Below are 22,741 nucleotides of genomic sequence, written 5' to 3'. Positions count from 1 at the left end.
ACCCATCATTTACCTTTACAGGCCTTCTGATAGAGCGGGAGTGTCTGGTCAGACTTGGTGTCAGGTGATTGTTCCTAAAGGGCAGGAGGAGGTGGGGATGAAGAGAAGAGGAAAGACAACACAACATACCAGTATGGAGGCAGTCTTAGGGAAATCTGTTGGATTGCTTATTGGCACACAACAGGAAGATGGTGCTTCTCTTGCCGGGCAAACGGAGCTAAAGCCTTCAGAGACGTGGTACGGTAAAGGGAAAAGTGAAAGTCAGATTATCTCACCACTCTGAGCTGCTGGATGGTTCTGTCTCTATTGGCGAGGTCAGACTGAAGCTGCTTCTTGGCCTTTTCCATGTCAGACAGCTTCTGCCTCAAAACCCTTTCCTCTTCTCTCATGGCTGAGATCTTGAGAAAAGAAAGGCTGCTGTTTACATGAGTGTCCAATCAGTATCCGGTGAAGTGGAAAGTTTTGTGTTCTCTGAACTGAACTGTAGTCTTTTTCTGGGCTTTGGAATATTTTTAAGCAAGCATGAAAATGTTAGAACGTGTGAGACCTTTAGAAACAGAAAAAGATAAGTCAAATCTGGAGAGTGCAGCACAGTTGAAACCATGTAAGTGTCCACCATGTGCAGCTGTGTCCCGTTTGGGCTCCATCACTGCTGCCATTCTGCACAGTGCAGCAAAGTGTGTCGTGTGCCTCAGCTCATGTCTCTGCTCTCTTAACACACTGGATCTGTCTTTGCCAGAGAGGCTTCTGTCTCTGAAGCTGAAATCTATCTGCAAATGTATCAGAACACCCATTTTTACCGGCAGTTCACTTTCTTATTTTGTCATAAGACAACGTTTTGTTTCTACCTCCTTCTGGACTTGCTGGATCTGCTTCTTGTAGTCAGCTAGTTTCTCTTTGAGGTCTGAAGTGTCGTCTTCTTTCCTCTGAAGGTCGAGGCTGAGGCTCTTGGCTTTGTCTGACTCCTGCTTGGCAGTTTCCTTTAGTCTGGGAGGGTGAGACAAGATAACAATGACATGCTACCATTGTGTCCAGAGCACCACCAGTGCTGACGCCCAATGCGTTGTTCTCTGCAGTAACACCAGGGGGCGAACAATCAAAACATTCTGTGAGGAAGCACATCATGATTCTTTTACAATGGAAATGTTTTGATGTCAAATATTCTTCATTTATTGTGAAGCCTATAATTCTAAATAAATTAATGAGGGTCTGTTTCAATGAGTTAGACAGAGATTTCTTAAGTGCCTTTGACTGAATCAGAAAAAGGGATATAACGCAAAATGAAAATGTCTGAATTTTAACAAAGCAAGACTTGTCTCTGACTGTTGAGACACTTATTTTACTGATGAGTCTTGTTTATACAGAAGGATAAAGAACAAGCAAGAGACAAAATCTCATTTTGAAACTGTTTCAGAGTATTACCTGTCTCATGAAGGGATTTGGAGAGGAAAATCATCAAATATACAGGTGTGTTATTACTGCTATCCTCTGTAGTTCAGGTTTCATTTCATATTGCTTATCAGACACTTTATGAAGCCCTAAAGGTTAAGCAGGTAAGCAGAGACCTACCATTAACAAAAACTAAGGGAACTGAACGCCTCTAATTCTGTCGAAGAATGACTTCAATACTGGGGCTCGCAGCTTGGGAAAAGAGCATCAACACCAACTGGACTTGGTGAAAGAAACTAAGCGGCTTCTTCAGCTCTAACTGGCTGGTAGACCTCGTCCTCTTCTACACCACTGATCCCCACTACAACGCTGTCCTTTCAGTCATTCTCAGGAGATTTAACAACGTTTTACACATGTGACACAGCCAGCCACACCCAAGTGCTTTCAACGACCGTGATAGTGACCCCACAGAGGTTAAATAGTGGGAATGCTAAACCAGAGAGAGATTTATTTCCTACTTAAATATCATCACAGTAATATTCTCAGCTCCAGGCTGACCTGAACTGCTTAACTACATGTAAAGCTTGCATTTGTTACCCCAGGATAAATCATAAGTCCTGGGATACATACAAAAATCCGAGCCCAAGTTTAAGATCATCAGATGGTCTGAGTGGGCATGTGGATGTTGAGATTTGACTATATGTCAGAGCAGAGGGTCTAAGGATAGATCGTATGCTGCAAAGATTGTAAAGCCGCTTGAGGCAAATTTGCAATATTGAGTTATATCAATAAAATTGATTTTGACCTCAAAGAAGCACAACATCATGAGGTGATCCAGAATGTCAGGGACAGACCTCGCAGAGCTGTAACCCTAGACTAAACGTAGTGTGAACGGTACAGTGCAAAGTAAGTATACCCACTTTGAGTATTTTTAAAGTAAAACTCAAGTTCTCTGATGAGACATCTCACTGTAAACAGGGGTGGGCTCATTGTAAACAGATGTAATTTCCTGACTGAAAGAAAATAGCTGCTTACCTGCTGATCTCCTCAGCTTTCTTCTCCAGCTCGGCGTCCTTCTGAGCGATGGCTTCGTGTGCCACAGCCAGCAGCTCCCTGCGCCTTTCCACCTCCCTGCGCCGCGCCTCATGGACTGCCTGGCTCTCCTCGTCCTCCCGCTGCTCCTGCGCCTCGCGCAAGCTCTTCTCCAGTGATGTTACCTGTGCCTCCTTTTCCTGCAGTTTTCTCTGCAGCTCTGCCTCTCTCTCTTTCGCTTTCTCCAACTCAGCCAGCCTCTCCTCCACCTGTCTGTCCTTTTCTTTAAGCATCCTCTCCTCCTCTGAAGAGGCTTGTTGAGCTTCAGTTTTGCTGGGAGACTTCTTTGCTTCTTCTATGTTGGAGACCATTGCTCTCAGGGATGCAACCTCAGTCTGAAGATCAGAGTTCAACCTCTTGAGAGCTTCTTCAGCAGCAGAGCTAGAGGAACTGTTTGAAACTTGAATCCTAGCCTCTTCGGTTTCTGCCTTGAGCAGCTCAGCAGTTTGCTCGCGCTTGCTGAGCTTTTGCTTTAGATCATCTAAAAGTTTGCCGGAGGTTGCTTTTTCTTCACTCAGTTTGGATTTTAACTCCTCCAACTGCTGTTGTGATATCACTTCTTGTTCATTGAGAACCTCTACCTGCTTCTCAAAGGTCTGCCTTTGTTCTTCAAGTTCTGCTCTCAGTTGCTCTACTTCCTCTTTGGAAGCAAGCTCCTGGCACTCGAGCTTGGATCTGAGCTCATCCAGTGGCTGCTGCGATATCTCTTCTTGCTCCCGAAGCTTCTGTCTCAGCTCTTCAGCTTGCCGTTTTGAAGCAGCTTCTTGCTGATTCAGCTTCTCGGTAAACTGCTCCAGCTGCTGGTCAGAGATCAGCTGTCGGTGTGCCAACTGTTCTTTTACTTGCTCTAGCTCCTGCTCCAGCTCCAGCATTTGTTTGTGTTTGCTCTCATTTTTCTCCTTTTCTTCAGCCAGACTCTTCCTAAGCTCTGACACTTCATCTCTCAGCCGATCACTGTCACCGCCGGATGATGCTGCTGAAGTCTGCACTTCCTGTTTCAGGCTCTGAACTTCACTCGTCAGGGCGTGGATCTGGGAAGTTTTCTCCAGGATCTTCTTGGACTGTTCGTCCAGTTGTGCCTGAGCAGCTTTGAGTTGGACAAACGCTTGTTCAGCTTCCTCTGTCTCTGCAGTCACCTGTGGTAATTTCCACAAATATCACTTATTTTACTCTCTTAGGAGTAACAAGACAAAAAAAGATTATTATAACATTATTCTACAATTATTATTCTTATTATGTCAGACCCCGAACAGCCAAGAACTGAACTATCATGTTATCGGCATGAAATTTTCCCGCCAGTAGCATTTTCAGTAATATCTTCCCTACTCTGGGGCAGTGGATTTACTGTTAAATTTGGCCACATAGTTAAAATCATACCGTAGCCTACCTGGCACTCTGTAGCTTCTAGTTTGGCGGTCAGCTCTCTGACTTCTTGTCGAAGTGCATCACTCTCCTGTTGCCTCTCTTCTCTCTCCTCAACCAGCGTGCTGACCTCCTTCCTGGTGACCTCCAGCGCAGACTGAGCTGCCTCTTTGCCACAGCTCTCTTCACCAAGAGCAGCACGTAGGTCCTCTTTGCTCTGCTTCTCTTCTTCAAGGGCTGCAATGGCCTCCTCCTTGGCTTTCCTCTCAGCTTCAAGGGCTGCCATGGCCTTCACGTTGCCTGTTTTCTCTTCTTTGAGGGATGCTAGCACCTCCTCCTTGCTTCTCTTCAGCTCCCCAAGTGCGGCAAGGGCCTCCTCCCTAGCTTTCCTCTCCTCCTCTAAGGATGCCAGTGCCTCCTCTTTTCCCATAGTCTGATATCCCAAAGCAGCGAGGGCATCTTCTCTCCCTCTCTTCTCCTTCTCAAGGGCAGCCAATGCCTCCTGGGTGGGAGGAGTATTGATTAATTCCTATTTTAAAGTTTAAACAGCATTCAATGGACTTAGCAAGGGTGGGGAGCGTCACTGAAAACAGAGATGTCTTGCAGCATGTTGTTTTAAAGAGGCTTTTCATGTTTTAAGTCATTACTTCAAAAGATAGGGGTGTAACGGTATGTGTATTCGTTCCAAACCACTGAGCACAGGACGTTTGGTTCACACCCCGTGACCCAAACAATTACTATGAAATTATTCTATCTATGCCTATTACCCGCACATGCAAAAGAGCAATTCTACAGCACAAGGTTTACCCTGAAAGGCAGTGTACTAGTTGTAGTCTACCAAGCTGATACAAGCTTGGCTAAGCCAACTAGCATGCTATATGTGGTAGTACTGGCATCTGAATGGCAAACACAAATGAGAGACCAGAGCTAGAGGATCCTCCCATGACACTCAGATCTGTTTGTATGGGAGCATTACGGCTTCCTAGTTAGTTGGAGTGACGATCATTGGTAGGATGAAAGCTGTATGCGGACATCAGTCTACTGAAGTCAGGAAACACTTCAAACATGCGATTTACAACAACATCATCGAATGTCAATCAATAAGCAGAATGAGACAAACAGACTGGAAGGCGAGTCCTCCCTACAGCGTTCAGGCAGCCTCTCACTGGAGATTCGGACCGTGCCAAAGAAACAACTAACGCTATGGGAGTCTTTGTCGCTGCAACCATACACGGTGTGCATGTCATCAGCCTGTTGTGTTTGTCCTGCAGTCCAGGAATGACCAAAAGGGAAGACTCTCACTATGGATTACTGACATTTTTGTTATATATTTTTTCTTAGTGATGATATATTATAATTGAGTACCTTTACTGTTGCAGTAAGACTTACGGTCAATGAGCCGTTAGATATGAATGAGCCTCAGACATACATGCTTGGCGGGTACTATGTAGGCCAGTGACAGCCTGGGGAAGAAAGCCAAGTTTGTGAACAGGTCATTGGTTTAAAAGTGGGATGAGTCACTCTGGAGAAAGACTGATATTGACATTTCTCCTCTTTCACAATGCGACTGCACATAAGCAGAGGGCTGGGCGATCTCCAAAGGGGATCCTGATAAAATTTACATAGATAATGGTGATAAGCTTCAGATATTTTTAATCAATATGTACAGACCTAAATAAACAGCCAATCACACAGAAATAAACACAACAACAGTTGGTCAGTCTGCACTTTTTTGGCCAATGCCAATGTACTGGTGCACAGCATTGTTTGAGCAGCTGCTGAAGAAAGTGGATGTAAATGTGGATGTCCTTTCACATCTCTCTACCCCTTGTCCTGTGCACAAGCGCCACCTGTTGCACCACCTAACGTGATTTAGTGGAAATGCTCATTGGTCAATATCACAGGTCTGTGGCAGCATACATTAACAGAGCTGCAAAACAGTGCATACATCTTTCTCTGGACAAAACAAACCATAATCCAAACAGTGTAAGAGATGAGATCATGCTCGACCAGCTCGACTGGCTTGACTAACAGCTGTGAGGACAATGACGGCATTGCTTTTCTTTCTGGACATTGAGTACCTCCGCCTGATTATGCGCTCCTTACCTGCAACTGCTCTCTTTCACATGAGCGCCCGTCCTCGACCAGCAAGGAGTGGCCCTGTGAGCCCAGCTGGACAGCCTTCTGCAGGTCTCCCAGCTGTTTCTCCAGGTGAGAAACCTCTAATGACTTCTCCTGTAGCTGAAGCAGAAGCCTCCTTTTCTCTCCATTCTCTCCTCCACTGGCCTCACCTGGGAAATAACACAAAACAGGACGTGAAAAGTAGGCTGGAGGTGATGCACTGTCACTGTATCCAACTGTCAAAGCGATAGTTTTATACTGGTTGTATGAAGGTGATTCAATTATTGACATTTGGATTCTAAAACATGACATTTCTAAATAAAATGTTATTATGTAAATGTTATTGTTATTATTGTCAAGCAAACAGTCTAATGCCTTCTTTCATTTGGCTGTCTCACTGAAATGTACTGCACAGCCATCATGCCTGTGGATAACTTGTCTTCAAGTCAGTTCAGCCAAATGACAAAATAACCTGTTTCCCCCATAGCATTACTGACACCTAGCCATGCAAAAAAGTTCTGCTTTTATTCAAACAAACACTGAAAATGTACATGTCAGTTTCTGTACCTTGGGACAACCCACAGGCTGCACTGGGAGCAGCTGTCTTTACAGCTGCTTTCTAATGAACTTTTCTGAGAAACATAAGTGGGACACGTGTGAACTGGTCCGTAAATGTGTGCTGGATCTCAGAAAACACGCACAGAGGCCATGAACTTATGCCTTTGGATGCTGGGAATATTTACAAATTTGCATCAGTCCTCTAAAATCCACAAACTATAACTGAAGGGAGAACAGCTCAGTTTGTAATTTCCTCTTTCATTTGCCTTTCTGACAGATTAATGGATGGATTCAGATGTTTTTTTTTTACCATTGTGTTTGTGAGCCATCTGCTCTTGGACTTTCTGCTGGGGCTCATTAAGTTCCAGCACCTTCCCCTCCAGCTCCTCTACAGCGTCTCTTCTGTCTCCCTGAGCTCCTGCTCGGCCTGAGCCCAGACATTTATGAGCAGCCTCTGTGGCCATCTCCATGCCTGCCAAATCAGAGGAGTGGGAGTCCAGAGATTTGTCCTGTAGCGGCAAGCAAACATCAGAAAAACTAGGCTGTGATTTTAGTGAGCACAGTCAGAGCATTGAGGTTTCAGCCACACCAGTCAGAGTATCCTCAAACACGATACCTGCTCGAGTGGCTGCGAATCAATTTCTATGGTTAATTAAAATAGGATGTCAAAAAGATCAAACAGCCCGTCGAAACCTTGCAATTCCTTTTGCTCTCACAGCGAATGAAGTCGCTCCAACGGGAATCATTATTATTTCAATGGCAGGCTGTAGGCGGACGCAGGTCAAAGACAGGTCAAACTCAATAATTAAAGCGACTCTGTTAGTGAGAACAGGGTGAGTGCAGCACACAAATCATGTCACTAAGATGCAACTGCATGCGCATCTAATCCAGCCTTTCCAGTTCATCAAAAATCTGCATTCATAATATTTAAACAGCCATTAAGTACACAAAACACTGTTTTATTTATGATCCAAGGAAAAGAGAGATGATGTTACCATGGCGTGTGTATCTGGACCGGGTCCAGCAGTGGCCATTTTGTCAATGAGGTTCTTGAAGATCTCCAGCCTCCTCTCTGCTCGCTCCTCTAATACTTCTCTCTCCCTCACGAGGCGTTCACTGACACAAGCACACACACACATTTGTATGACTTGAAAATCAGACTCAAAACTTTCCTAGACACCCACAAACGCACACAAACAAAAATGCCTCACTCGTAGTCATTCTGCATCTCAGAGAAGAGCTCTGAGAACTCCCTGCTGATTTCCTCCCGGACTCGCGCCTCCATGAGGAGGCTCTCTGCTCGCTCCTTCTTCAGCTGTACCTTCAGCTGTTTCAGCAGCGCCACCTGCCTCTGAGGAACACACGACAAAAAGTTTTAAAATTGAAAAAGTTATGCTTTACACACTCATCGGCCACTTTATTAGGAACCCAGATTTACACATTTACACACATCCATTATCCCAAAGGTGCTCGGCTGAATTGACCTGGTGACTCTGGAGGCCTTCGAGGACAGTGACCGGCTTAAAGTGGTGATACAAGGCATGATGGATCCATGTTAACGAGTTGTTTAGGTCAAATTCTGACCCTACCACTTGATTGCCACAGCAGAAATCACAATTTCATCAGGCCAAGCCACATTTTTCCTGTGTTGTATTGTCCAAACTTGGGTAATTTTAGTGCAAATTGTAGCCTCAGTTTCTGGTTCATTGCCTACAGGAGCGGCACCCGGTATGGTCCTCTGCTGCTGTAACCTATCTGCTGCAAGGTTTGATGTGTTCAGAGATGCTGTCACACGATTGGCAGATCTGATGTTTGCATTAATGAGCAGTTGAACAGTTGTCCCTATTAAAGTAGCCAGTTTTCTTTGCACTGACAATTACATTCGTGGAGAGCCATTCACACATAACTCATGAAATACATTTGTGAGTCCTAAGCGTTCATTAATACTGAGACTCATCTGATTCTTTAGCATGTGTCCCATTTCTATAAACAGTGTGCCTTAATTACACTAGGTTTCAATCTGTCTTAAACTAAACGTATTCTTACCCCCTGATGTCTCATCGGTGATTTTGCTCTCTGTGCTAATTTTCAGTGTATGAAATTAAAAAGTAAGGAACTTACCCGGTGTGTTGCTTTCGCAATGACAATTTTATCTTCTTCACTGTCGGTCTGATCCATCGTGTCCTCCATCTGGCTCTCTTCTTCCTCTTCCTCATCCTCCTGGACAAATGATTTTAATAACAACATAGTGAAGATTTATCTAGCGATAAAATATTAAATATTAAGGAAGGCATTAGCGGGAATCCCTTCCACCTCACCTGTACATCCTCCAGGCTACTATCCCAGCCAATCAAGGAGCTCCGCCTGCTGCCGCAAAGAGCCTTCCTCTCGGTACTGTTGATGAAAGGTACCTCACTGTTGGACTTCTGGGGCATGATGGGAAGGTGCTTGGTGGACAGAACCACAACCTGGAAACAGACAATTTCTTTTAGTCAGTTCCTAAATCTGATGTGGTCGTCTGGTTAGTCACATGATATCCACGTATGGATAATATGATATACGGACAAATTCAGTCTTACTGCACAGCTTACCACAAAAAATAAAGAGGAGGGACTTCGACTGTTCAAACTGTGCATGCACGTTTCCCGCTGTGAGTGTCTGCGTTTGTGTATGTGTGCGTACCTGCACAGCTATCTTTGAATCATTTCTGGAGAAAAAACATCTGCTATCACACAATATAACATCCTGCCTATCTTACCCATGACGTGAAAAGCATAACAGCCATAATCATTTGAATATATTTTGCAAAATTCTGCAGCTGAAAGAAAGATGGAACCCCCAGAGAGAAAAGCACAGTAAGACATAATGAATAGGATAGAGAAAATGTGTACGCACCTTCTGTGCCACAGCAGAGAATTTGAGGACATTGAGCGTCTCATCGTACACGGAGGCACACTGGTTGATGTTGACGATCATACAGGCTTTACCTCGACCATAGAAAAAGCCCTGCAGGTAGTGGGTCAGCTTGCTTTCCCTGAAGGGAACATGCTGAAGCAGCCTGAGGGAGGAAGCAGGCAAACAAGCAGCTTAGTTGGTATTGATATCGTGCTTGCGGTGCTGTAAACTTACACAGAACTTTCTTTTAATGAGCTAAAGCTGCATTAGTCCTTTCTTGGCCACTAGAGGGTACAAAAACAACAATATAAGCTGGGAGACACTCACAGCACCAGCTTATTAAATTGTTTCTGCAAACATGTCAACATGTCAGCAAACAAGTTTCCTATTTATACATCCAGCAGACACTGCAACTGTGTAATCCTACTGGGTTTGTGTCCACTTGATTAATGTAAGTCCAATATTCCCTTTGCTTTTAGTTTTGGTCCCTTTCAGTCCTGGTCTCCAGAGGAAAATATCTGTCACCTTAGCTGCTACATTTTAACTTTCTTCCTCAGTTAATCTCAAAATGTGTTTCTCTGTCGTTGACAGTGGAGGTTGAGCAGAGCTATAATGCAGCCACACTGAAGACCAAATCAGTGAGAAAGAAGAACGATAAAAAAGTCTTTCATGTGACATGAAAAAACACAGAGAGAATGACGGACAGGTAATGATCTCACTTGGCCTGCTGATTGTGTCTCAGTGCATTGATGCATTTTCCCAGGATGAGCAGTGACGTGTTTATGTTTCCGGCTTCTTTCAGGCGCTCTCCTCTATTCTGGGTCTTGGCGCATCGCTCTGAGCCAGCCAGGTCACACAGACTCAACCTGACGACAAACAGTTTTCCACATAAAGATGACTCGAGGGCAAAAAGCAGATGCTGTACATTCATAACTTTGTCGACGCTGCCTCGTTTCATAAACAAAACGTTACACACCTAAAACTAGAGGTGGGCAACACCTTCTACCTTTCCATGGTATATGACAACACGTTCTTATATGCCATTTAAAAGTAAGGTTTCACTCACTCGCTTACTGTGTGGACCCTCGGGCTCCCAGCATCCTCAATTCTCATTATGCGAATGGAGAAAATACTGTGACTACAGAAAGAGAAAGAAAGTTGAACACGGATTTCAGCAACTTTGTATTAAGATGGAATAAAAACAGTCTTCACAGAGAAATTACACCAGAAAACACCTGTGATTTAAAGATTAACATGATTTTTGTAGTAAATATGTTACTGACATCCCTGTTAATGAAACTTGCCCACAAATGGAGCAGAAAGAACAAACTTGGGAAATGTTGGGATGCTGACTATGTTAATGACCGAGGAGTTAATGATTATTTGACTGCTGCACTTAGTGTTAAACTGCTGTTTGAATGAAAACATATGTAAATGCTCTTGGCTCTTGTCCTCACCTCCTGCTGGAGAGCTGGTTGAGCCGGGTGGAGGAGAAGCTCTGGTTCTTCTTGCCCAGCTTCATCACCATGTAAGCCTCTTCTGCACTGTTTACCTGAACCCAACGCAGATCTACATACAAACGCACAAAAACAGGATATTCATATAAACTGACTGGAATGGGTGTCCACTTGACTGAGTTGAAGAATTCCTGACATATCAATCGCCCCGATATATTGAGCAACATGGCTGCTCATGTATCAACATTCCCTCGGAAATGTCCCACACAGGGTTCATGAGGACAAGAAAGCAAAGTACACTCATAAATGAGTGTACTGAGTGCATGGAGAAAGTGCAGCTCATTTCACATGAAACATATGAGAACTGTCACTCATTCTCACTCCAAAGCACTTCACGATGTCAAAACACAAACACACACGAACATCTTTGAAGGTTAACTTCAGAGAAACGCCGAACTCAAACCTTTGACAAAGGCGTTGCCCTTGACGTCCTGTGACAGGCGCAGGGCAGTCCTCCTCAAGGTCCCGCTGGGAACCACCTCCAGGAGGTCATGAATGTTCTCATTGTAGATTTCACAGAAAGAAACCCAAACAGAGAATTTTGTGTGCGTTTCCACCTCCAGGCTGATTTTGTCCTCTGCTGCGACAGTCGTCCCCAGCATAGAAGAGTCTGCGATGGAGACATTATATAAGACACAACATTAGAAACCTCTGTGGTAACACACAGTTGCAGTAGAAGTATAGTATAGTAGCAGTGGTTTCGAATTACTATTGAAACACAGGATGAGACTTTCTAAAATGCATTCCTGCCCTTGGGCTCAACATTGAAGTTTAGAAATCCAGGCCGTGCTGTCAATCAGAATTATTAGTACAACATTATCACAGTGCACAGATGCTTTCTGTGTCAGATTTGCAGCTGCAGTGCAAAAAAAAATAGCAGAAAAACAACCGATGAGTAATTAGGAGATAACAGAGTAAAAGAGCAAATCTTGCCTTCAAGGAGAGTCTTATTGGTCGAGTTCAACAGGCTGGCATTGCTCTTTTCACTCTACGAGGAAAGGAGTAAAGATGTTAAAAAGGCAAAGACACTTACTTAAATTCTTTAATTTAAGATTAATTATAGACAAGTGTGTTTATCTTTTGCAGCAATGTCACAAAGTGCTTCACAAGAGCGGAAACCAAACACCTCTGAACCGATCAAACAACTGGCAACTCGAAACAGGCAGGTCACCCTGAGCTGCATGCTGCTCAGCAGGTGGGCAGGGGGATGGAGGGTCCTCTTTTACTACACTGGCCTTAAAAAAGGATAATCAAAAACTTCCAGGCCTACTAGAGGCATGAAGTACATATTATGGAAGAACATTTAAGTGTATGCGGCTTTCTGACCTTTTTGAGCTCCAAAGGCAAACTGAACCCTCGTAAGATGATCACAAGAATCAATGAGCTTTAAGCTGCAGTAATGCCTGAACAAGTCATGTGTAGACACTGATGCAGGACAGCAGCTGTCACTCTAAATGCTGCCTTGCTTGTCTGAAGTACCGCCACAGCCTTGAGCAGACAGGTCACCTCTTTAAGTTGACTGAGGAGGTTTCTCTTGAACAACGCCTCCTCCGCCTGCTGCGCCCTGGTGAGCCTTGTGAACTCTCGGCAGCGGTGAGGTTTGATGCTCATCCCAGTGAAAACCTTTTCATCGATGCTGTTGAAAATGACATGGAGAGACCTGGGCAGGATACCAGCATCAGCATCGGGACCTGAATCGAGAAGAGCATTAGGCTTAGAACAACTAATCAATTAAAATCAATTAGAAAAATAGCTGGTGACAAATTTCCTCACTGATTATTTGGGTCTATGTTATGATGCACAGGAACAATGCTAATGTCTGATAAAGCTAACTGCCCTGAAAAATTCTGATCAACAAGAAAACTGAGAGAAAACAGATGAACCGTAATTTAAATCAACCTGCAGCCGTGAGTTTGTCCGTCAAAATGGACACAAATCCGACAGAGACGGCAGATTTAGATAACACTGATCAGTTGAAATCAGGTCAGAAAGACACTGCGGTATAACCTAATGCCAATGAGTTTGGAACTGGGAGGAACTGGACTTAGACTATTTCATCCATTAGAGACAGTCTGGAGTGACAGCTGTCCATTTATGTGACTTCATTTTCTCGCTGTAGTGGCCTTGTCTGCACTTAACTTGCCAAGATCTTGAGAGAGCACTGTGCAAGAAGATGAAGAATGACTTTTGGTTTTTGAATAAAATGCTGGAAGTTAAATTTAGCAGCTTGTTTTATCAGATGAATAGTTGATGAATCGAAATAATACTGGACAGATTCATCGATTCAAAAAGATCACACATCTGGGAAGCACTCAGAACGCAGAACGTGTGGCTACCCAAACTGGACCTTCATCAAAAAAAAAAAAAAAAGACACAGAACAGAAAGAAGGAAAGGACCATTAACAGAACAACACTGTCATTCCCTACATCGCAGGGGTATCTGAAAAACTCAGCAAACGGCAAATCCCTGTTCACATCAAGTCCAAACACCTTTAGGCAGAAGCTTGTCCACCCTGAGGACAAAACACAGAGACACAAGCAGAACAATGCAGTGTATGCAGTGCAATGCAGCAAGTAATGCACAGACTTGTACACTGGGGAAACAAAGCAACCGCTTCTCAAGCACGTGGCACAACACAGGAGAGCCAACGCCTCAGGTCAAGACTCAGCTGTCCACCTACACCTCAAGGACAAGAGACTTTCCTTTGAAGACAATAATGTACATATTTTGGCCAGGGAAGACAGGTGGTTTGAAATTGGAGTGAAAGAAGCCATCCATGTCAAACTGGAAACAAGAAGGACAAAATGCCTGAGACTCCCCACCAGTCAGATAGAACTGAAGAAGCTTTTGGATGAGAGGCGAACCGTCTTCTAGAACCACAAACATGTCCAGTTGCCTTTGGAAGCACTTAGAAGCAACACTTCATATTTTTAGTAATCGTTGTTAGATGGAAAATAACTAGGTCTGTACCAAACGGCATCTTTTTGCATTCAAAGCTTCCACAGAGGTTTTCAGCTGCTCCTGTGTTTCCAAGATTATGCAGCAGATATGGTGACAATTATCGACGTTGGTTTAGAATTCAAATGTCAGCGCTGTGAATGAAGCTTCTTACTCTTAAGTGCGGCCCTAGAAACATCACACTGAGATCTCCTGACAGCTAACCAGGTTGCTACACAAGCTCGGTGTGCGGTACAAACAGGGCCAGGGCCCTCCTGAGAAAAACATTCCAAACTGCAGCGTGCCATTTTTGACCCAATTTAATCAAGAAGTCATTTTTGAATTAGTTTAAATGGCAGATACATGTAAATGTATGAGAATGAAACAGACCCAAGAATGTGAAGGTCTTCCCAGCGTTGGTGACTCCATAAGTGAAAATCAGAGAGTTCCCTCCTTCTAAAACATCTTTCACCAACTCCTTTGATGTGCCTTGAAAGAGCTCTCTCTGGCTTGTCTCAGGACCATATACCTAATAAGCAGAAACAAATTATTAAAAAAATAATGAAAACACTCCATCTTCTAGATCGGGATTTGTCAACCTGTCCAGACTTTAAAGGTACAATGTGTAAGATATGGACAGAATTTAAAACGTTCAAAAAATGACAATTATCAACTGGATGAAGTAGCACTTTCGACGTTATGTCAAAAATGTCGAGGTGTTGTGTTGCAGAGATATCTCACAAAGTTAGCATGCTAACCAGCAAGCCCATCTGATCTGCCCAATCTGTCTGTAATACTGCTTTGTACCTCATGAGGTGATAGCATCGCCCCACATAGTTTCAAATGGGAGACAAATGTGAGTAACGAGTTTGCTACATTTCACAAGCCCCTTTATGATTTTTTTATTCTCATAAATAAAAAAAAAAGTCAGTCAGAAAATGTCAAGAAAGGAAACATTCTTAAATCTATTTTCAATTAATACTTACTCTGGTTTGGGTGAAATAAACCTTTATGTTAGATGTGAAAATACTGTGGCTACATGACGTGTCAAACTGGCCTTCCTAGGTTACTCTGGTGATATGCTGCCCTGTATTTCTTTGGAGTGACCTTTGACAATTCACCAATTCTTACACATTGTACCTTTAAAGGAGGGAAACACAAATGGATCATATAAAAGTGACAATAGATTCAAAAGCATTTCTTTATTAAAATACAATGAGCAAATATCAGGTCTTAGAAGAGAAGAGAAAGCTTTATGAGGCCAGAGGACGTTCACTCTTTGACTTTCCTATCAGCCAGGAAACACCAACCTGAGAGAACTGGAAGCGTTGTCCAGTCTGCGGAAGGGATTTCTCAGCGCTAAGCCTCGCGGAGAGGGACAAACTGGGAGGCTTCAGCAGAACTGTGTCAGGGGGCTCGATAGTAACACACTCCTGTATGTGAAAAACAAAAGAAGAGAGGGAGACAGACAAGATGACATGATTTATCTGTCTTTCACAGTTATTCTGTTTTTGTTTACATCTGTTTAAATTACCGCAGCAGCATCAACAAAATTATCAAGGGAAATCAGTCATGTCTGATTTTTTACACCTGAAAATCTGGACTTTAACGCAACCACTGGTTTTAGGTCAGCATTTTCGAGTAAGCTCTGAGTAAATATCATAAAGAGTTCTCAAAACCACAAGACCAAGCAGTTACGAAGAACACCAGTATTACTTTCTGACTGAGTGCCTGCAAATGAAGCTTGTTATTTCTCTTTCTTTTTACCTGCGACTCTCCATTACTGCTCTCTGCTGAGGTGAAGGGTCGGATACGGAGGTAGACCTGAAGGTGTTCCTTCTCCTCAATCCTGGAATACTGCACAGCACATGAGGGTTTCATCAAAAATACCAAGAGGAAAGCGAAAGATTACATGTTTTTGGTATTACGTTGAAGCTCTTATCTGGATTAGATCGATGAGAAATGATCTATATTTCTATATGACAATATAACGAGCAGACATCAATTCAAATCCTAAAGACAGGGTCTGAATAACTGGACATATTTTAAAAAGCATGCATTTTTTCTGTCAGGTTAAGAAATTCAGAAGGAATTAGACTTTTTAATTTAGGCTTTTAGAAAATGATCTAAAACCACTTACGACACAAAAGCACAGATTTCAAAATTTTTAGCATTAGCGTGGACGTGGCCTGACTTTCCAGTCCTTGACTGAAAGCATCAAAATGGTGGACTCGCTTTCATTGCTTTACACCTCGTGCGCACTGGAAGAAGCTGGAGGTCACTGTGGCCTAAACTTCAGGTTCACTGTTTTTCAAGTCTCTTACAATAAGTTGGGTGCTCATACAAACAGTGAGACAGGCTGTCCTTGCTGAAACCAGTTTTCAGCTATCCGTTGTCTTTTCAACTACAGATCAACCTGGAAGCACTCAAAGTTACTTGAAGAAAGTTTATGAGACACTGACACCAATAGCACAATAATCTCTCCCAATAATGGAGCAGAGGACCTTTCTTTCTTTCATCATATGAATTGAGGAGTCAGTGTCTGCCCATTTATAGCTGCATGCATGTGCAGCAGTTTCTCAAAAATTTGTGAACACTTTATAATGTTGTTAATACAGATATATTATCCCCATATTCATCTGTATGTTGACACCATTACAATTATTCTGGACAAAAGTATTGATAGTATCATTATGAAATACCCTGTCATTACCAGGTTTACCTGTGAGTCCAGTAAGGTGCTGAATTCTGAGAGATCTCTCCTCAAATCGTCCACCTCTACCTGTTCCCGTTTGTCAGCCTTGTTGCTCAGGCTTGATTCCATCATACTGCAGCAAATAAGGACAAAAGAGGTTACCGAGGAGTTTCAGCTTTCTATGGACAGTAATTTAACAGTACGCCTCGCCTTTCAAAAAGCTGTCTTTTTGTATTCACTGGATACGCACACACGTACAAATCCTCAGGGGCTTACCGTCAATTCGGAATACAACTGTTTCAGCTAACGCTGTTAAATCCGCTTTGTTAACAGATAGCTGGTGAACATAGCGCAACGATGAAGCAGAAAATGTTCTGCTAACTTTAGGTCAATGTTACGGCTTCAGAGGAAAGTGCTGCCAGGATGTGTGGGTGATATTCTTGAGCTCAAAGCAAATGTTTCCCTTACTGAAGATTCAGTCAATATAAGAGCCTTTAAACGTTAGTTCGCCAGATTTAATCGTTTATTACGTTCACGCGACACTACAGCTACGTTAACAAACAATGTTTCTGGGTCAGCCTAGCTAACGAGAAAAGGCTAGCTAGTTAGCTAACTAGCAGACCCACCTGTCAAATGATATTTTTAACATAGTCACGCATACTCGCTAACTTTTATGAAAATAACTCAACCGTGGCAGTTCAACTGCGATATTAGTCAACAAAACACTTACCTGGCAGTTTTATTTGGGACATTAGGTACAGGAACTGACACAGAAAAGTTTGCTGAGTGCTAACGTTAACTAACGTTAGGCTAAGGAACCACAACAACACGCCGCGGTCTGAGTTTGAAACGGACCAATCAGATTAATGAAAAACTTGCACATGCGTCCTTTCCGTGCTGCGTTCAGAAGTGCCTCTTGTGGTTGGAAATTAGAGATCCACAATGCGTCTTCTTCTTCTTCTTCTTCTTCTTCTTCTTCTTCTTCTTCTTCTTCTTCTTCTTCGACGATTGGCAGTGATGTGGCTGGAACACTGACTGTAAATTTTAGCACCAAATAAAGTTTGACATTGATATTGACATGAAATGGTGTTGCACATGTTTTATAGTTTTATACAAAATACTTGCACTACCAACACATACCTCATACTGTTCATGCCTCATGCCAATTGTACAAGCATGTATTTATATTTTGGATATTATGACTATTTGTACTTTTGGTTAGATGCTGAACTGCATTCCATTGTCTCTGTGTACAATAAAGTTGAATCAAAAAAAAAATCTAGTCTAAATATATTATATTTGAAACACTTAATGCTTTAGCAGTGAAAGAAGTATTGGCACTGTAAAAAGATTAGCTAAAAACATATTAAAAGTATTTCATGTTATTTTGATATACTTTTCATTTTGATGCCTCTCAAAAACAGTCTTCTGATTTTTCAAAAAACAGGAATTACTACACATTAGAAAGGACTAATAATGACCGCAGCTAGGTTATCACTTGACATTAATGGAAAAAAAAATCATGTTAATGTTGACATGACATGCTCCAAGTCACCAGTTCGCCAATTGTATTCACCTGTTTAAACAGTGAAGCTGCTCATCTGCAGAATATAATTAGCCTCTAGAGCGAGACTTCTGAATCAGTGGCTCTGATGTCTCTATTGGTCATGGATCTCTTTGTGGAGGGGCAAAATTTCCTCTGAGGCATCAGTAACCCAGTAAAAAACCAATCAACAATTGAGAATTGTCACGAAAAACTACAAAACTTGCCAGATTAATGGTTATCTGCAGAATTCAGACACACTTACGTTCACCTGTGTGGGGTGCCACAAGGGTCCATTCTCGGACCACTTCTTTTCAATATCTACATGTTGCCCCTAGCTCAGATCATGGAGCAACATAATATTTCTTATCATACTTATGCAGATGATACACAACTCTATATTTCTGTGTCATCACATGACTACAGTCCCTTACTTTCACTGAGTGACTGTATTCATCAAATCAATGAGTGGATGTGCCAGAATTTTCTTCAGCTTAATGCAGATAAGACAGAAGTGATTGTATTTGGCCCCAAAAATGAAAGGTCAAAGATCAGTGCTCACCTTAATTCCATGTCACTGACAACAACAGATAAAGCCAGAAATCTTGGTGTAATTATTGATTCTGACCTGAATTTTAACAGCCAGTTAAAGCTCATTACCAAATCAGCCTATTACCACCTGAAAAATATAACCAGAATTAAGGGATGTCTGTCCAAAGAAGACATGGAAAAACTGGTTCATGCATTTATTTTCAGTAGGTTGGACTATTGCAATGGAGTCTTTACTGGTCTAAACAAAAAATCAATTAGGCAACTACAGCTGATTCAAAATGCTGCTGCACGAGTCCTTACAAACACCAGAAAAATGGACCATATTACACCAGTCCTCAGATCACTACATTGGCTTCCTGTGAATCAAAGAATAGACTTCAAAATCTTACTGTTGGTCTACAAAGCATTAAATGGTCTAGGACCGAAATATATTGTAGATTTATTAACTCCATATGAAGTATCCAGACCTCTCAGGTCATCAGGGACAGGTCTATTGTGTGTTCCCAGAATGAGAACCAAACAAAGTGAAGCAGCTTTCAGTTATTATGCTCCTCACCTGTGGAACACTCTCCCTGCACACCTGAGGTCTGCACCAACTGTCAGCTCATTTAAATCAGAGTTGAAAACATTATTATTCGCTACAGCTTTTACTTAAAGTAATCATTTTAAATGCTAGATTATTGTCTTAAACACTAAATTATTGTCTTTTACTGGCTTCCTTTAATTGTATTTTATTTTTATTTTTCTATTCTCTTCTAATCTCTTTCTTTCTTTCTTTCTTTGAAATGTATGATTTTAATGTATTTTTATGCTTCTGTAAAGCACTTTGAATTGCCTGGTGTATGAATTGTGCTATACAAATAAATTTGCCTTGCCTTGCCTTGCCTTACCTGAAAATGAAAGAAAGTATTTAAAGAAATAATGGGGCTCTCCTCTTTGTTTGTGATCCAAACTGTGTTCCAAGCTTAACACAGAAGTTGTAGTTTTTATGTGTTTAAAATTTAAAATAGTATCATCTGCATAAAGATGAACATGATGAATGGCAGAGATGAAACACTACTAAATGTGAAAGGGAGAGGGCCAAAAACTGAATCCCTGCAGCACAGCCTGAGTAATGGCCATAATTAACAGTGAAAGTCCCAACCCTTATGTACTGATGTCTGTCTATTAAACAGCTTTTAGACCAGCTGTAGGTAATCCTCCTTCTAATCATTAACAAAGGCAAGAGTCCACAGCCATGTTAGAGCACAGTACTTCTTGAAGATGAATGACTGTTCCCTTAGCCCTCAGTAGTAATGACTTCATGAGCTTCTTTAAGAATAAAATTCTTACTATAGAGACAGAATTGATCATGTAATACATACTGATTTATTTTCAAACACAGAGACCATAGAAATAGATCTTAAACCTGTCATAGTTTTAGACTGTTTTTCACCTGTCGAATATTTTCAGTAATTTCATCATCATAAATGGCACTGCGCTGGCCTCCAGCACCACTGTAAAAAATCTGGGAGTTATCTTTGATCAGGACAAGTCCTTTAACTCCCATGTAAAACAACTTTCAAAGACTGCCTTTTTTTTTTTCTTTTTTTTACCTATGTAACATTGCAACAATCAGGCACATCCTGTCTCAAAATGATGCTAAAAAACGAGTCCATGCATTCATAGCTTCCAGGTTGGATTATTGCAATTCCCTACTATCAGGCTGCCCAAATTTGTTGCTAAATATTCTCCAGTTGCTCCTGAACACTGCAGCATGTGTTCTGACAAAAACGAGGAAGAGAGATCATATTTCTCCGATATTAGCCACTCGGCACTGGCTCCCTCCCTCCCTCCCCATTGAAAATCCTTATCCTTACTTACAAAACCATAAATGGTCAGGCACAATCTTATATTAAAGAGCTCATAGTACCGTATTACCCCACTAGAACACTGTGTTCCCAGAATGCAGGCTTTCTTATGGTTCCTAAAGTCTCCAAAAGCAGAATTGGAGCCAGACCATTTAGCTATCCAGCTCCTCTCATGTGGAACCATCTCCCAGAGGCAGACACCATCTTGACATTTAAGAGTAGGCTTAAAACTTTCCTTTTTGATAAAGCTTATAGTTAGGGCTGGCTCAGGCTTGCCTTGGATTTGCCCTTAGTTATGCTGCTATAGGATCAGACTGTCAGGGGACTTCCAAAGATGCACAGAGCTCCTCTGTTCATCTCTCAATCTCCATCGGCACACTTTCATGTCCTACCAAGGCCTGTTACTATCTTAGCTTTGTCCCCAGTCTTTGTGCTTTGTCATCTTGCAGGTTCTCTGTCTGAACCTGGATTGTGGGTGAAAGCTACAGCTCCTGCCCTGGCCCTGCCTGCCATCCACTGCAACTGCTAGTCGAATCATACTTCCATTATTAATACATCCATCGTGCTGTTTAACACACATTTACTTTCAGTTCCCAATACGTACATGTATCACATACATATATACATATTTGTATACACTATGCTGTATGTGCTACATATAGTTAAGAGTCTATTATTAAGAACTGTCACTGTTACTGTGATTACATTCCTGTCTGTCTCTCTCCTTCTCTCTGTACCTCTCTGTCTGTCTGTCTGTCTGTCTCTCTCTCTCTCTCTCTCTCTAACCCAATCAGTTGAGGCAGGTGGCTACCCTCCCAGAGCTGGTTCTGCCTGAGGTTTCTGTGCTTGCTCATGAGGGAATTGTTGGGTCTCTGTAGATAAAGAGTTTGGTCTGTAACAGCTATACGGAAAGTGTCCTGAGGCAACATCTGTTGTGATTTAGTGCTACACACATAAAACTGAGTTTAATTGAATCGAATTGAATTGAATTATCGAGCTCACACTGATAATAGTGACATGCTGATGTTTCACAGATCATTTTTACTATGTTCAGCACCTTAGTGTTAGAACGCGAATGTTTCACCACACCACATTTTGATATTGTGAAGGTGTGATGTTTATTTTGAAAGAAAGGCAATGGAGTGCAGGAAAGTATCAATGGTATAAAGTGACATGATGGAGAAACAAAGTACGAAGAGTGAAGAAGATTAGAGAGAGGTATCTGAAAGCAGGACAGTCTCAGTCTGTTAACCTCTTCTTCCTCTCTTATCTCTTCATCAGGCATCAGACAGAGAGAGTCAGTGGGTGATCCGTGCTTCTGTGGTGGTCGTGGGCTTGGTTGCTACATCACTGACCAGCATGAAAAACAGCATCATACTGTTCTGGTTCCTTACTGCTGGAATGGCCTACATCATCGTCTTCCCTCAACTGTGTCTCTGTGTCCTCTTCATCAACATCTCCAATGGTTACAGGGCTATTATGGGCTGCCTGGTGGGAGTTGTATTAAGACTGCTCAGTGGAGACCCATCTCTAGGGATAGCACCAGTCATACACTTCCCAGGATGCACTCTTGAGGACGGGGTTTATGTCCAGTACTCTCCAGTTAAGACCATCTCCATGCTGTCTGCCATTGCTGCCATCTTGTTGTTCTCCTACCTGGCTTCTGTGCTCTTCAACAAAGGCATGCTTTCTGAGAAGTGGGATGTGTTCAACGTGAAAGCCCACCAATCACCACAACCACTGACACCAACAGATGCTGCCACAGGACAGATGAGAATGAGACATTGAACAGAAACGACTCTGAGATGGAGGCATCAGAGCCAATGATTAGCACAAAATGTTAGTGTTCCTGTGTGTACAGTAGTATCTGTTGTCTCAAAATAAAATATAGACCAGTAAATATTAGTGCATCACACAAATTTCTGTATCAAATCAAATCAAATTAAAGAAGAAGAGAAGAAGAAGAAACATACTTTTATTATCACACACATAATTAGTTGCACACTACACGCCATGCTTCCGTGAAAATATTTTGTCATTATTATCTTCGCATTTAACCCATCCTTGGTCCATGCTTCCTCCGCGGCAGACCAGGAGCGGTGGACTGCCAGCTGACAGCAGCGCCCAGGGACCCAACTGTCTTCGTCACCATTGGTCAGTTTTGCATGTTTTTAGTGGGGGTATATTTTATAGAGGATACCCCAGGTGAACATGGGAGAACATGCAAAC

General features: G+C 42.4%; 1 protein-coding gene across 1 annotated transcript in view; it reads right to left on the bottom strand.

Annotated features, from left to right (window-relative positions):
• The window catches only part of kif20ba (kinesin family member 20Ba), a 46,175-nt gene extending 28,804 nt beyond the window's left edge, over positions 1–17,371 (bottom strand). Inside the window, exons 1-23 of the mRNA XM_076743927.1 lie at positions 17,298–17,371; positions 16,595–16,700; positions 15,640–15,729; positions 15,183–15,305; positions 14,263–14,401; positions 12,441–12,625; positions 11,868–11,922; positions 11,338–11,544; positions 10,875–10,986; positions 10,484–10,555; positions 10,137–10,283; positions 9,418–9,580; positions 8,841–8,990; positions 8,644–8,742; positions 7,734–7,873; positions 7,518–7,638; positions 6,833–7,031; positions 5,950–6,134; positions 3,869–4,345; positions 2,425–3,617; positions 849–987; positions 276–398; positions 14–74 (exon numbers count right to left, since the gene is read on the bottom strand). Of these exons, the coding sequence (XP_076600042.1) occupies positions 14–74; positions 276–398; positions 849–987; positions 2,425–3,617; positions 3,869–4,345; positions 5,950–6,134; positions 6,833–7,031; positions 7,518–7,638; positions 7,734–7,873; positions 8,644–8,742; positions 8,841–8,990; positions 9,418–9,580; positions 10,137–10,283; positions 10,484–10,555; positions 10,875–10,986; positions 11,338–11,544; positions 11,868–11,922; positions 12,441–12,625; positions 14,263–14,401; positions 15,183–15,305; positions 15,640–15,729; positions 16,595–16,699 (4,285 nt within the window). The 5' untranslated portion in view covers position 16,700; positions 17,298–17,371. The remainder of the gene's footprint in view (positions 1–13; positions 75–275; positions 399–848; positions 988–2,424; positions 3,618–3,868; positions 4,346–5,949; positions 6,135–6,832; positions 7,032–7,517; positions 7,639–7,733; positions 7,874–8,643; positions 8,743–8,840; positions 8,991–9,417; positions 9,581–10,136; positions 10,284–10,483; positions 10,556–10,874; positions 10,987–11,337; positions 11,545–11,867; positions 11,923–12,440; positions 12,626–14,262; positions 14,402–15,182; positions 15,306–15,639; positions 15,730–16,594; positions 16,701–17,297) is intronic.
• Between the last annotated feature and the right edge of the window lie 5,370 nt (positions 17,372–22,741).

The sequence above is a fragment of the Chaetodon auriga genome, chromosome 11 (assembly GCF_051107435.1).
Source record: "Chaetodon auriga isolate fChaAug3 chromosome 11, fChaAug3.hap1, whole genome shotgun sequence".
Lineage (NCBI taxonomy): Eukaryota > Metazoa > Chordata > Actinopteri > Chaetodontiformes > Chaetodontidae > Chaetodon > Chaetodon auriga.
Note: the sequence above shows the minus strand (reverse complement) of the source record. Positions and strands in the feature narration are given on the sequence as shown.